We start from the raw sequence: 14,365 nt of genomic DNA on the forward strand, positions 1-14,365 counted from the left end.
TGTAAACGGTGCTTGTGCAGATTTCTCTACTGATTCAGATGAAGCAACTTTCTTACTGGAGGAAACATTATTATGGATTATAGACTCATAGTTTTGTTTAAAACGTCTTAATGATAAATTTGTTTCTTACAAACACATCTTTTGGCTTCTCAAGATGTTAACTGATGGACTGGAGTGGTGTGGATTACTCGTGGACTATTTTGATGTTTTTATCAGCTGTTTGGACTCTCATTCTGACGGCAACCACTGCAGAGGATCCATTGGTGAGCAAATGATGCAATGATACATTTTTTCAGATTCATATTACACAAATGGACGTTGAAAGTCTTTTAATAATGACGTTGTTATCAAATTGTATGCTCTAGTGTCCCTTTTTTGTGGGAAAAAAATACAAAGGCATTTTTGTAGGGGTATCAAATATATTTAAAAACAATAATGTATCACAATCATTTAAATATGGGAAAAATGAAAAATGGTGAGTAAAACCAGATGATGAACATGCAAATATACATTCATGTGATTAGTACAAACAAACAAGGTGAAATCCACAGGTAACAAAGACAAAAACAGCTTACATTTTAAAAGTGCTTTGCTTAAAAAGTAAAACTTTTTCAAAAAGAATTTTTAAAAGAAGCACCTGTTTCTGCTTCATATAAGGAGACAAATTGCTACATGACCCTTATAATTCACAGAACATCAGCAGGGCTGAAATACAGTCGTTTCGTACGTCAAAGCACCACATACTTCTGTCATGAACCTGAAAAAACAGAGTTCAATCATACGGCGGAAATGAGTTGCGGAAGCGACACTTCAATCCTGAGCTCATAATCTGAACGACCGGAATGTTTCCATTTACTTTTTCAGATTTAGGATTTTGGTGTTTATTGTTCTTTACATCTATAAAAAGAAAAGTTTGGTCCCAAACAGATTCTTATGCATGTTTTTTTTTTCTTTTTCTTTTTTTCAGGAAATAATGATATATCAAAGCAATTTAAATAAATAAATAGGTTGCCATGCTGCTTAAATATCCTGAAATCAGCCCTCTGCAATGTGATGCCAAAGCTGCAAAGTATAGTAAGTTAAATAAATAAACACCAACTGATTATAATAAGAATAAAATAGTGGTTGGCGACACTGAAACAAGCTATATTTTGTATTTTAAGGCAACTCCTGACGAGATGCACATGGTTAGTGGTCCTAATCATTAAATAATTCACCGAAAAATTATTTCTGTCATCATTTATTCACCCACATGTCATTCCAAACACTATTTTCTCACTTGCATGAAACAAAAATGACTGAAATGTTCAAGATTTTGCTTTTCAGTAAAAGTGGATAGTGGTTTGTACTGTAAAAATACTAAAACGCAGCAGAGTGTAAACATATAGCAAGTGCTTTTGAAATTCTATGTGGGTGAGTAAATGACTAGAAAACTAGAAAAAGATCAACTCCTCCCTTTAAGTGCTAGAGCTCAGTGCAAGATGACAGTATGAAAACTGAGTCTTGTTCAGATCTCCCAGCTGTCACTGAAGTAATGCTCCTCTTCTAGCTCTTCATCTTCAACTTCTTCTTCTTCTACATCACTGTACTTCTCTTCCTCCTCTTCCTTCTCCTCGTCCTCCTCCTCCTTCAGCTGTGACAGCATTGCTTGAAGATCAGCCTTTACTTCCTGAACCTCCTTCTCTAAGGATAGTGGGCAGTAGAGTTAAAGAAAATGTGGCAAAATGTAATTTACTCATTCAACATAATATCCACAAATAATAGAGACATGAAGACTCAGAGAGGATCCAAAATTAACACATCAGACACCAAACAATAGAAACTGGCTGGTAACTAGCCTGATAACTTTATGAAAAACTACAACATAATCCACTGTGAGATCAAACGTTTGACACTCACATAAGTGATTCAAAGATTAAAAAAAAAAAAATGAAAATGAAAAACTAAATCTGCCACAACAACTGGCATGCCTAATTTTGTAGTTATTTATTTATTTTTTAAAAATATGTTAATATACCTAAAAAACAAGACAAATAAGCTTAAGGGTTCAATTGCAATAGAAACAAAAATACACTTTTAGTAAAACTTTGAATTGTAAAATAATAAGAAAATCAGTGCAGTTAACAAAAAATAAATTTATATACATATAATTTATGTAAAATTATGTATGTGTATATATATAAAATAATAATAATAATAATAATAATAATAATTATATATATATTTTTTTTAAAGAATTATTTTAAAAATATATAATTCTTTTCAGTCATAGGGTTCCAGTGTTGTTGGAACAAATAGACACTTTTAATAAAATAAAATAAAATAAAATAAAATAAAATAAAATAAAATAAAATAAAATAAAATAAAATAAAATAAAATAAAATAAAATAAAATAAAATAAAATAAAATAAAATAAAATAAATAATGTATATAATTTTTTTCTAATTAATTTTATATAATTGTTTTTATTAATACAATGATTTTAAAATAATTATTTTAAATAAATAATTAAATAATTATAATTATTAAAAAAATATATATAATTCTTACTGGCCACAGGGTTCTACTGTCGTTGGAACAAAAATACACTTAAAAATAAAATATTATATATACAAAATATTTTTTTAGTATTTTTTAATATAATATTATATTATATTAAATAATATATATATAAAATAAAATAAAATAAAATAATTTATTACAATTATTTTCATTAAAAAATATAATTCTATAACACTTATTATGCTACAAACTAACTACTTTTTTATTACAATCCATAGATTCTGCATTATTGTTATACATAAAAATAATAAATAAATAAATACATAAATATATATATATATATATATATATATATATATATATATATATATATACACACACACACACACATACTTACTGGACATTCATTATGCTATATACTCATTAAAATCAATCTAATAAAATGATATAAACACACTTTTTATTACAATCCATGCATTCTGCAATATTGTTCTAAATATAAATGTTCTAAATAAAATTAAATAAAATATTATTATTACCAGCCATGCATTATGCATTATTATTATTATATATATATTTTTCCAATTCACCCACCATTAGCTGGTGTGACATGACATTTTATATTTTGGACCCAGTTGTCATCATTTCTCTGTTACACTAACCACATACCAGAACTCCCGTCTAAACAACCCGTCTTAAACACTTTCATTATGTGTGGCCCGACCACCTGACACCGATTTCACAATTATGCGATCACGCCGGTCGTCTCCCCCCCCAAGCGACCCTTCATAATTCAAAGGCTCGGTTCATCTCCCCGACGGACCCCGTTCAGTTCAAGCAATCTCGCCTAAATAATTCATGCGGTTTCATGAGAACGGGGCTCAACCCTCATCAGCGCTGGATTGTTTAACTCGTCCGAGTGGGACCGAGTGTCCGGTATAAGTGGCGAATCAAAGGGACGCCTCTCGTGGCAGATGGGGCCTGACGGGCACGTTTTGCTGTCCAAATGGCCCCAGATTGTCCCCATTCATAATTAAGCAGCCGTTAAAGAGCGCTTCATGAATTATGAAAGAGGATCGGTAAGATCTCCCTCCGGCTGAACGGACGGATCTAATGAAGTTCTTCAGGCACAAACCTCAGTTTATTATGTGTTTATTTGTTCATCTTTCTTCTTAACCAGTGCAATCAAACCAGCTTTATGTGCTCCTCAAGTTACTGCGGCTTTAATTACTATTTTTGTCATCTTCATGAAAACCAAACCTCATGCACGTATGATGGCACTGCAGCAGGCTTCATTTTCTCCTCATACTTGTGCTGATCGATAGAACTCCATCATAAGACGTAAATGAACAAGATTACACACGATTGTTTGGCTGATCAATACATTGCATATCTGAGCATATGATTCTGACATAATATTCTGTCAAGGTCTGATTTGTGTCTTCAACAGAGCGAGACATTATGGAACAAAACGAGCCAACAAATTAGCATGATGGCACTGTTCATTAAGCAGATGATTAACACAGTGTTTCATTCACATTAAACAGTGGTTTTTAATTAGTGGGCCACAAATGTACGTACTTGTTTAAATAACAATAATGTAATAATTTACTATTAAGTATAATAATAATTAATTTAGATTTCAAACAATATCATTTATAACTATTTTACTTCTAAATTATTATTAATTATTAATAATTATATATTTAATATTATTAAATATATATATATATAATATTTAATAATATAAAAATAATTTTAATTTTATATACATTTATATATAATCAGTAATTTAATTCAACAATAATGCAACAATTTAAAATATAACATTTCATTTAATATATTTATTAATATATATTAATAATTTAGTTTAGATTTTTATAGTATAATTTAGAATTTAGAATTATATTACTTCTAAATTATATAATAAATTATGTAAAAAAATATTATTATTATTATTATTATTATATAAATAATGCAATGTGGGATTTTCCTACTTTTTTAATAAATAATAAATTACAGTAAAATTTTATTATTTGATTTTTATAATATAACTTAGAATTTAGCATTATATTACTTTGAAATTATATAATAAGTATATTAAAAATATTATTATTATTATATAATGCAATATGGGATATTCCTACTTTATAAATAAATTTAAAAAAATATATATTTAGAAATAAATCAAACATTTATTATAAATTTGACAAAATGTAATTAAATATTTTAATTCAATATTAACTTAATAATTAAAAATATTTCCATCTAAAAATATTTAAATATATTTAATTTAATAATACTGTAACAACTGATAATATAATTTAGAATGCATCACTATATAATAATTATATTAAAATTATTATAATTATTATTATATAAAAATGCAATATGGAATATTTCTACTTACATTTTATAAATAATAAATTATAATAAAAATTTATTATTTATAAATCAAACTATTTATTATAAATTTGACTTAATTTAATTAAAATAATTTAATTCAATAATAAATACAAAATTATATATATATATATAAAGTGTGGGACATTCCTACTATATATTTATTTATTCATTCATTTATTAACTAACATGAACGAACAATGAACAATACATTTATTACACTATACTTACTAAAAATACAGTTGTTCATTGTCAGTTCACAGTGCATTAACTAATGTTAACAAACACAACTTGTGATTTTAATAATGCATTAGTAAATGCTGAACTTAACATTAACCAAGATAATAAATGCTGTAGAAGTCTTGTTCATTTGTTCATGTTAACTAATATGGTTAACTAATGTTAACTAATGAACCTTATTGTAAAGTGACTAACGACCTTCAGATTTTTCCATCACTGATAAAAAAAAAATTACGCCTATGATGAACAATTTTCTTACATGACCTCTGCTCACTGTCTAATGTAAAACTATAATTCTGAAGCACAACCAGTTGAGAACTACTGCTATTGAGGAACAAAGTCAAACAAAGTTGAATACAATGAAGCAGAACAAAATGGGGACGTTCAGATCAATCTCATCTATACGCTTTCCTCTCAGTCAGTGCAAAAGCACGGATTCGTTCGGCACACAGGTGGCCAGAGAAATATGAAGATGTCAGAGCGATGACAGCGCACTATGTCATAACCTTTCCCTTCATCTCACTGCTTTAATCTCACTTCAGAGTGACGGCCGACTAGTCTGTCTCCATTTCCCTTTTCTCTGTCTGACGCCTTCTTTCAGCCTTTGCTGAGCTCTGAATTCCTCTAATAACTCAAATCTTATCCCTCATATTCAATATCACTCAAAAAGAAAAGAAGAAATGGCCAGTGATCCGTTCAGGCTTATCCTTAATTCCTGTCCGGAAGAGAGCGTCGTGTGCTGTCAAATGAGACGGTTCTCCGTGAAGCAGCTCTTCTGCAGGGTTAAAGCGACGGGTGAGTTACATTAGGGGCTCTAATGAGTGTGTGAGGCGTGTTCCTGTGACAGCACAATGATGAAGCGCTGATGAGTCATTTCCTCTCCACTCGTGGATTTTTATTAGGCCCGACCGAGAACATGAGAACGGAGTGCACAGATCATTTTATTTCAGCCTAACAACCAATCAGAGCGACCTGAAGAAACCCTGAGGATTTCCATTAGAGACACACACATAATGAGTCCTGAGTAACTGACTGAACAAGTGTGGCATCAGGCCATGCAAGAGTCACCACTGTGATTCTGGGTGGCTGTTAGGATATTGCATTACTAGGGTGTTCTGGGTGTTTGTTAGGGCACTGCTAGGGTGATCTTGGTGGTTTTTAGGGTTATGCGTTACTAGGGTGATCTTGGTGTCTGTTAGGGCATTGCTAGGGTGATCTTTGCGGTTTTTAAGGCGATGCGTTACTAGGGTGTTTTGGGTGGTTGTTAGAGCATTGCTATGGGGATCTTGGTGGTTTTTAGGGCGATGCGTTACTAGGGTGTTTTGGGTGGTTGTTAGAGCATTGCTATGGGGATCTTGGTAGTTTCTAGGGCGATGCGTTACTAGGGTGTTTTGGGTGGTTGTTAGGGCATTGCTATGGTGATCTTGGTAGTTTCTAGGGCGTGCGTTACTAGGGTGTTCTGGGTGTTTGTTAGGGCATTGCTAGGGTGATCTTGGTAGTTTCTAGGGCGATGCGTTACTAGGGTGTTCTGGGTGTTTGTTAGGGCATTGCTATGGGGATCTTGGTAGTTTCTAGGGCGATGCGTTACTAGGGTGTTTTGGGTGGTTGTTAGAGCATTGCTAAGGGGATCTTGGTAGTTTCTAGGGCGATGCGTTACTAGGGTGTTCTGGGTGTTTGTTAGAGCATTGCTATGGGGATCTTGGTAGTTTCTAGGGCGATGCGTTACTAGGGTGTTCTGGGTGTTTGTTAGAGCATTGCTATGGGGATCTTGGTAGTTTCTAGGGCGATGCGTTACTAGGGTGTTTTGGGTGGTTGTTAGGGCATTGCTACGGTGATCTTGGTAGTTTCTAGGGCGATGTGTTACTAGGGTGTTCTGGGTGTTTGTTCAGCATTGCTATGGTGATCTTGGTAGTTTCTAGGGCGATGCATTACTAGGGTGTTCTGGGTGTTTGTTAGGGCATTGCTACGGTGATCTTGGTGGTTTTTTAGGGCGATGCATTACTAGGGTGTTTTGGGTGGTTGTTAGGGCATTGCTATGGTGATCTTGGTAGTTTCTAGGGCGATGCGTTACTAGGGTGTTCTGGGTGTTTGTTAGGGCATTGCTAGGGTGATCTTGGTGGTTTTTAGGGCGATGCGTTACTAGGGTGTTTTGGGTGGTTGTTAGGGCATTGCTATGGTGATCTTGGTAGTTTCTAGGGCGATGCGTTACTAGGGTGTTCTGGGTGTTTGTTAGGGCATTGCTAGGGTGATCTTTGTGGTTTTTAGGGCGATGCGTTACTAGGGTGTTCTGGGTGTTTGTTCAGCATTGCTAGGGTGTTCTTGGTGGTTTTTAGGGGGATGCGTTACTAGGGTGTTCTGGGTGGTTGTTAGAGCATTGCTATGGGGATCTTGGTAGTTTCTAGGGCGATGCGTTACTAGGGTGTTTTGGGTGGTTGTTAGGGCATTGCTATGGTGATCTTGGTAGTTTCTAGGGCGATGCGTTACTAGGGTGTTCTGGGTGTTTGTTCAGCATTGCTAGGGTGATCTTGGTAGTTTCTAGGGCGATGCGTTACTAGGGTGTTCTGGGTGTTTGTTAGGGCATTGCTATGGGGATCTTGGTAGTTTCTAGGGCGATGCGTTACTAGGGTGTTTTGGGTGGTTGTTAGGGCATTGCTACGGTGATCTTGGTAGTTTCTAGGGCGATGTGTTACTAGGGTGTTCTGGGTGTTTGTTCAGCATTGCTATGGTGATCTTGGTAGTTTCTAGGGCGATGCATTACTAGGGTGTTCTGGGTGTTTGTTAGGGCATTGCTACGGTGATCTTGGTGTTTTTTTAGGGTGATGCATTACTAGGGTGTTCTGGGTGTTTGTTCAGCATTGCTAGGGTGTTCTGGGTGTTTTTTAGGGCATTGCTAGGGTGTTCTTGGTGGTTTTGGTAGTTTTTAGGGCGATGCGGGTGTTTGTTCACATTGCTAGGGTGTTCTTGGTGGTTTTTAGGGGATGCGTAACTAGGGTGTTTTGGGTGGTCTTAGGTATTGCTTTGGTGATCTTGGTAGTTTCTAGGGCGAGGGTGTTCTGGGTGTTTGTTCAGCATTGCTAGGGTGTTCTTGGTGGTTTTTAGGGGGATGCGTAACTAGGGTGTTTTGGGTGGTTGTTAGGGCATTGCTATGGTGATCTTGGTAGTTTCTAGGGCGATGCGTTACTAGGGTGTTCTGGGTGTTTGTTAGGGCATTGCTAGGGTGATCTTGGTAGTTTCTAGGGCGATGCGTTACTAGGGTGTTCTGGGTGGTTGTTAGAGCATTGCTATGGGGATCTTGGTAGTTTCTAGGGCGATGCATTATTAGGGTGTTCTGGGTGTTTGTTCAGTATTGCTAGGGTGATCTTGGTGGTTTCTAGGGCGATGCATTACTAGGGTGTTTTGGGTGCTTGTTAGGGCATTGCTAAGGTGTTATTGGCGGTTTGTAGGGAGTTGTGTTACTAGGGTGTTCTATGCGGTGCTGCGGGACTATTCTAAGTCATTGCTAGGGCATTCCCAGTGGTTGCTAAGCCTTTCTGGGTGACTGTACTGCTGCTGCTTTCCAAGGGTGTTCCGGGTGGTTTCTAGGGTGTTGCTACACTAGGCTATTCTGGGTGGTTGATAGGCCATTCCTAGGGCATTTTAGGGTGGTTCCTAGGGCAATCTGGACAATTGCCTAAGGCTTTCTAGGTGGTTTTTAGGGCGTTGACATACTAGGGTGTTCTGGGTGGTTGTTAGGGTGTAGCTGGGGTGTTTTAGGGTGATTCCTATGGCATTGTGTGGTTGCTATCTGGTAAGTCAAAATAGTCATGCAGTTTGTGTTTCTCACTCAGTGTTTGATTTTGGAATTGTTTTACTGTCTGCTTAGTCAAAATTGTTACCTTGTAATACTCAGTTTCAGTGATTTGAACAAACCCCTACCACTAACTATAAGCACTATTAATAGTGACCTAACTACTGAAGTATCCATGCACACACACAAAGCTCTTTAAGGATATGAGTGAGGTCCTTGTCGTGCTGGTCTATGGCAGTCTGAAGCTGCTCTTCTAGGTAATGCAGTCGCTCACTGATGAGTTCGCAGCGCTCCGTCAGCTCTGTCGTCTCTCCGCACAGATCCTGAGACACAAACACACACCCATTAAACCTGCAAAACACCCAATGCTGCTCACACACATCTCGAGCTGCTCAAGTGTGGTGCTAATATGCTGGTAATGGTTGTTAGCACACATACAGCACCAAATGTGTGCATTTTCATCTGGAAGATGTCATTTTTACAGCATTTGCTCATCTGCAATGTCATTAAAATACACGGACGGAAAACAGACGCAAGTCAGAATGACATTCAGCAGATGTTTTCAGAGCATTTAAATTAGCAAGAATCTGTTCTTTCTGGTTGTTTATATGCTAGAGAAACCTCTGACAGAGCTTTTCCAGAGGTTTCCCAAATTTAAGAAGTATTTTAAGGGTGTAGAAAGACCCAGGTTACTAAAACTAAACTTGTTCGAATAGTTTTCGCTAAATTTAAATAAAATAACAGAAATAAAATAATTATATTTAAAAATTAAAACTTAAAAAAAAAAATAGAAATGTTGCCTTTTCAACTAAAATAAAATAAGTTTAAGTAACTAAAACAAAAAAGTTAAAATAGAAAAAAATACAAATATGACATATAAAAATGACAAAAGCACACAACAAAACTACTCAAACTGAAAAATCTAAATTAAAACTTTAAAATATATTAATAAATACTATAATAGTTTCTAAATAATACTAAAATAACACTGATAAAATAGGTTATGATGCTTTCCTGATTATATTTTACAAGCACCAAGCAAACTCGAACTACTAAAAATAATTTTCGTTAATTTAAATAAAGCTGAATAAAGTATAAATGTTATAATATAAACTTTAAAAAAAAAAGTTTGCAACTAACTGCAATAAATAAGTTTAAGTACTAAAAATGACTAAAACTAAATAAATAAATAAAGCTAAATATTAAAAATTACAAAAGAACAAAACAAAATTACTAAAAGTTTTAGGGATAAAATAAATTGTGACACTTTCACAAGCATCAAGCAACTAAAACTATTAAAAATAATTTTTGTTCATTTAAATAAAGCTAAAATATAATGAAAATTAAAAATCTAAAAAAAATAAAATAGGGAATTGCTAGGATGTAAAAAAAATTATATATATTAGAGATAATATATATAAAATTATGAAATAATAAAATAAAAAATAAAAATAAAATTTAAATATTAAGATATAAAACTTAAACTTAAAAACAGAAATATTGCATTTGACACTGCCTTAAAATAAGTTTAAGTACTAAAATTCCTAAAACAGAAATAAAAAAGCTAAACAGAAATATATTTAAAAAAAAAAATAATTAAAAAAATGACAAAAGCACCAAACATTACAAAACTTTCAAGTATTTCAAAACTAAAGTATAAAAAAAAGCTAATTCAAAATATTAATAAACACTATAATAGTATATAAATAATACTAAAATAAAGCTGATTTGTATGGTTTGTATACAAAAATGACACTCTCCAGATGATCTTTCACAAGCTTCTCCTATTTGCTAACTGGGTCAGTCATTGAATACAGTGAAACAATCCATAATCCTGATTTGTAAATCTTAAAGCAGTGAAGTATAAACGTTGATGTTAAATCAGCGTCTGCGGGGTCAGACGTGAGCGCGGCTGTCAGCTTCTCTTCCCCTCATCAGAGTCCCGAACCGACAGCGCGTTCCTCCGCGCCGCGCTAATGACTTCACCCAACAGTTTAGCGGCGGCCAGGTAAGTGGGACAGGCCCGCACGGTCGGCTCCGTCCCAATTCCATCAAAGCGTGATTCACTGTTTTTCTCCAGCGCTCAGAGTCAGAGAGCGTCTTGAGGTGGTCGACGGACTCATGTCCGCCCGTTTCTCTCAGGAACGGCCTCGTGTCGCTCTAATGAGGTCTGCGGTCTATTCTTAGACCCCCCACACCAGCTAATGAAACACCTTTTATAGATGCTAACATCACACTGCGGGCGAATTAAAACACTTCTGAATGAGGCTGGAGTCTCCGGGGACGCATTCGAGAACAACAGCCGCGGCAAACGGTCGGCGTGATACAGTTATTGAGGCGTAATGGAAATCACGCTGGGCGTTCGTTTTTAAAGGTCACCGCGATCGCTTTATTGCGTCTTAAAGGACGCAGACTGCTTATAGACTGGAGAAATTGTACCTTCGTGATGATCATTTTACTACTAAAATCCTTCACAAAGGGAAGATCAGGATAATTCTGATCATATCAAATGCACTTAAGAAGAGATTTGCAGGCTATTTAATGTGAGGTTTGGTTCACGGACCTCTAGCGCTGACTATGCGAACTTAAGAAAGGGAGAAGATAAAACTCTGGCTTATTATCATTAACTAAAACTAATGACAAACTATGGCAAATAAAACATAAACATTAGATGAAAACCTAGTTTTCTTGGCAACTAACTGAAATAAGATCAAGTTGGAGCACTAAAATTATGAACTGGAAATAAATAAAAACTAAAACTGAAATAAATATTAAATTAAACCTAAAAAGTAAAATAAAAAAACTTGGAAAAATAAAATAAACCTACATAAATAGTAATATTTAAAATAATACAAACGTCAAAAGCACATGACAAAATTAATAAAGCTTAAGCTAAAATTAAAATGGAAACTTAAAATAGAAAAAATAGAAAAATGCTAATTGAAAATATTAATAAACACAATAGTTAAATTATGACTATAAAATCTTAAGAAATTAGGAATATAAAACCAAAATATGGTTTATTATTGTTAATAAAAAGTAGACATATTAAAAATTTTTGTATTTAAAATAAACCTTAAAATTATTACTAAGATAAAAATGATAACATAAAAACAGAACTAAAAATAAAAATGAAATTCAAAAAAAGTGTCAAAACCACATTACATAATTACTAAAAATTACAATTAAATGAAAATAAACAATATAAAAATCAAATTCAAATTAATAATATATATATATATATACATAAATTTTAAGTTAATTTTAATATTAAAACACAAATAATAAATATTAAAAATTACAAAAGAACAAAACAAAATTACTATTTTAATTTTAATTGTGACACTTTAAAATAAACCTTAAAATTATTAAAAAAATGTAATAAAATTAAAATAAAAAATATGAACAATTTTATATTAATAATATTAATATATAACATTAATAATATATAATAATATAAATAATTCTGAATATAGATGCTTAAGAAATTAAGAATATAAAAATCTGTCCCAAAACACATTGAGCTCCCTACCTAGACAACATCTTATGCCACCATCTGTTTTATTGTTGTTAATGAAAAGTAAATTTATTAAAAACATTTTTATTTAAAATAAGCCTGAAAAAAATATATATTACATAAAACTGATAACATAAAAACATAACAAAAAAATAAAAATTAAATTAAAAAAAATTTTTTTTAAATTTCAAAACCACATTACATAATTACTAAAAAATTGAATAAAATTAAAATAAAAAATATGAAAAAGCTTATTCAAATTATTAATAATATTAAAATATAAAATTAATAATATATAATAAAATAAATAATTATGAATATGGATGCTTAAGAAATTAAGAATATAAAAATCTGTCCCAAAACCCACTGAGCTCCCTACCTAGACAACATCTTATGCCACCATCTGGGTTATTATTAACTAGAACCAAAACTAAAAGAAAAACTCTTTTGTTAATTAAAATAAAGTTGCAAAAAATATTAGATAAAAAACATAAACTGAAAAACTGAAATAAAAATAAATTAAATCTAAATAGTAAAATAAAAAAACTAAAATAAATGAAACCTAAATTGTAAAAATAAATAAATAAATCAAATCTAGTAATACAAGTGTCAACAGCACACAACAACTAAAGTAAAAGTTAAAAAAAAAACTTGAAAATATTAAGTTATAATACAGAAGTAAGGGCAATATCTAAAGATGTATTGCATGTATCCTTTGCAAAAAGGCAATCCCAGAATGCATTGCTCTGTGACAAACTCAAGTTTGCAACATGTTTCATTTTGTCATTAAATATACTGATAAAGTTATGATTAGTATGACTGACAGTATGATTGCTTTTTGTGATTAACAACATTTGTGATGAACACACAATGACATCAAATGAGTTGAGCTGCTGTCTATAAAGAGTGGTTAAAATAACTTTTGAATAAGAGCATTTCTGATATCATTTCTGATAATTTCTGATAATTTAAGACTTTGCTATAAAACATGAGCCACTAAAAAGACTTACATTATTCATTCTCTGCTCTTGCAACAAGGCTTTTTCTTGGTTCAGACACAGTACTGACCCTTACTGGTCCACGCAGACATTTAACACCACATCTATTAAAGCCCATTAAACCACATGCAGACCAGACGATGTCAGACTGTTAGCAATGCACTGAACACAAACATTTTGCCTATATGAAACATTTCCTATTGAAATTGGTATTTTAAATTGATTTGATACAGGTGTCAGTGATACCTCTAAGCATTCATCAGTGCTTTCGGTCTGTAGTTCTGGTTCCTGGTTCAGAAGGGCTGTAATTTTTACATTTTTACAGTTTATGTCTGCTGTAGCTCTGGTCTTTGAGGAGGCACCGCTCACACAAACACTGCACTGAATGGACGGATTGATGAGCTGCTTATCAATTAAACATGGTTCACACAGTCAGGTGCAGAAGTTCAACTATTGACCAAGAGGTCAGAGTGGCTTTAATTAAAATCCCTGCTTATGCAAACCCCATTACAGACTCGATTTTTCCATTTCCCACAGTGCAATACTGTACGTATTATGCACAAGTGATCAAACAGCATGATGCTTTCTAATGCTGACTGTGAGACCGACCTACTTTAACTCAGGGTTATTAAAGTTAACTAAAATTAAATTAAAACGACAAAAAGGCATTTTACTTAAAATAATGATAATAATAAAAAAAGAACTGAAAAAAAATTAATTCTACTTGTTGCAAAGGGAATATTTCTCATTTTCATTTAGTTTAACATAGTTCTAAAATAAACAACTAAATAAATGAAAACTAATAAATAAAAATAATTTAAAAAATACATAGATAATACAAACATTTTTGTTAATGGATATAAAGCTGAAATAAAATAAAATAAAAATATTAGATGAGAAACATAAAACTAAAACCAA

The 14,365-nt window shown here is 32.7% G+C and overlaps 1 protein-coding gene across 2 annotated transcripts in view; it reads right to left on the reverse strand.

Moving 5' to 3' along the window:
• Positions 1 to 864: 864 nt before the first annotated feature.
• The window catches only part of disc1 (DISC1 scaffold protein), a 67,750-nt gene continuing 54,249 nt past the window's right edge, over positions 865 to 14,365 (reverse strand). Inside the window, exons 13-14 of one of the 2 annotated variants that reach the window (XM_051126226.1) lie at positions 9,138 to 9,255; positions 865 to 1,692 (exon numbers count right to left, since the gene is read on the reverse strand). In XM_051126226.1, the coding sequence (XP_050982183.1) occupies positions 1,508 to 1,692; positions 9,138 to 9,255 (303 nt within the window). In that variant the 3' untranslated portion in view covers positions 865 to 1,507. Of the gene's footprint in view, positions 1,693 to 9,137; positions 9,256 to 14,365 lie in introns of those variants that run through there. The other variant, XR_007828964.1, reaches the window with a different exon arrangement.

Source organism: Labeo rohita, chromosome 13 (assembly GCF_022985175.1).
Source record: "Labeo rohita strain BAU-BD-2019 chromosome 13, IGBB_LRoh.1.0, whole genome shotgun sequence".
Lineage (NCBI taxonomy): Eukaryota > Metazoa > Chordata > Actinopteri > Cypriniformes > Cyprinidae > Labeo > Labeo rohita.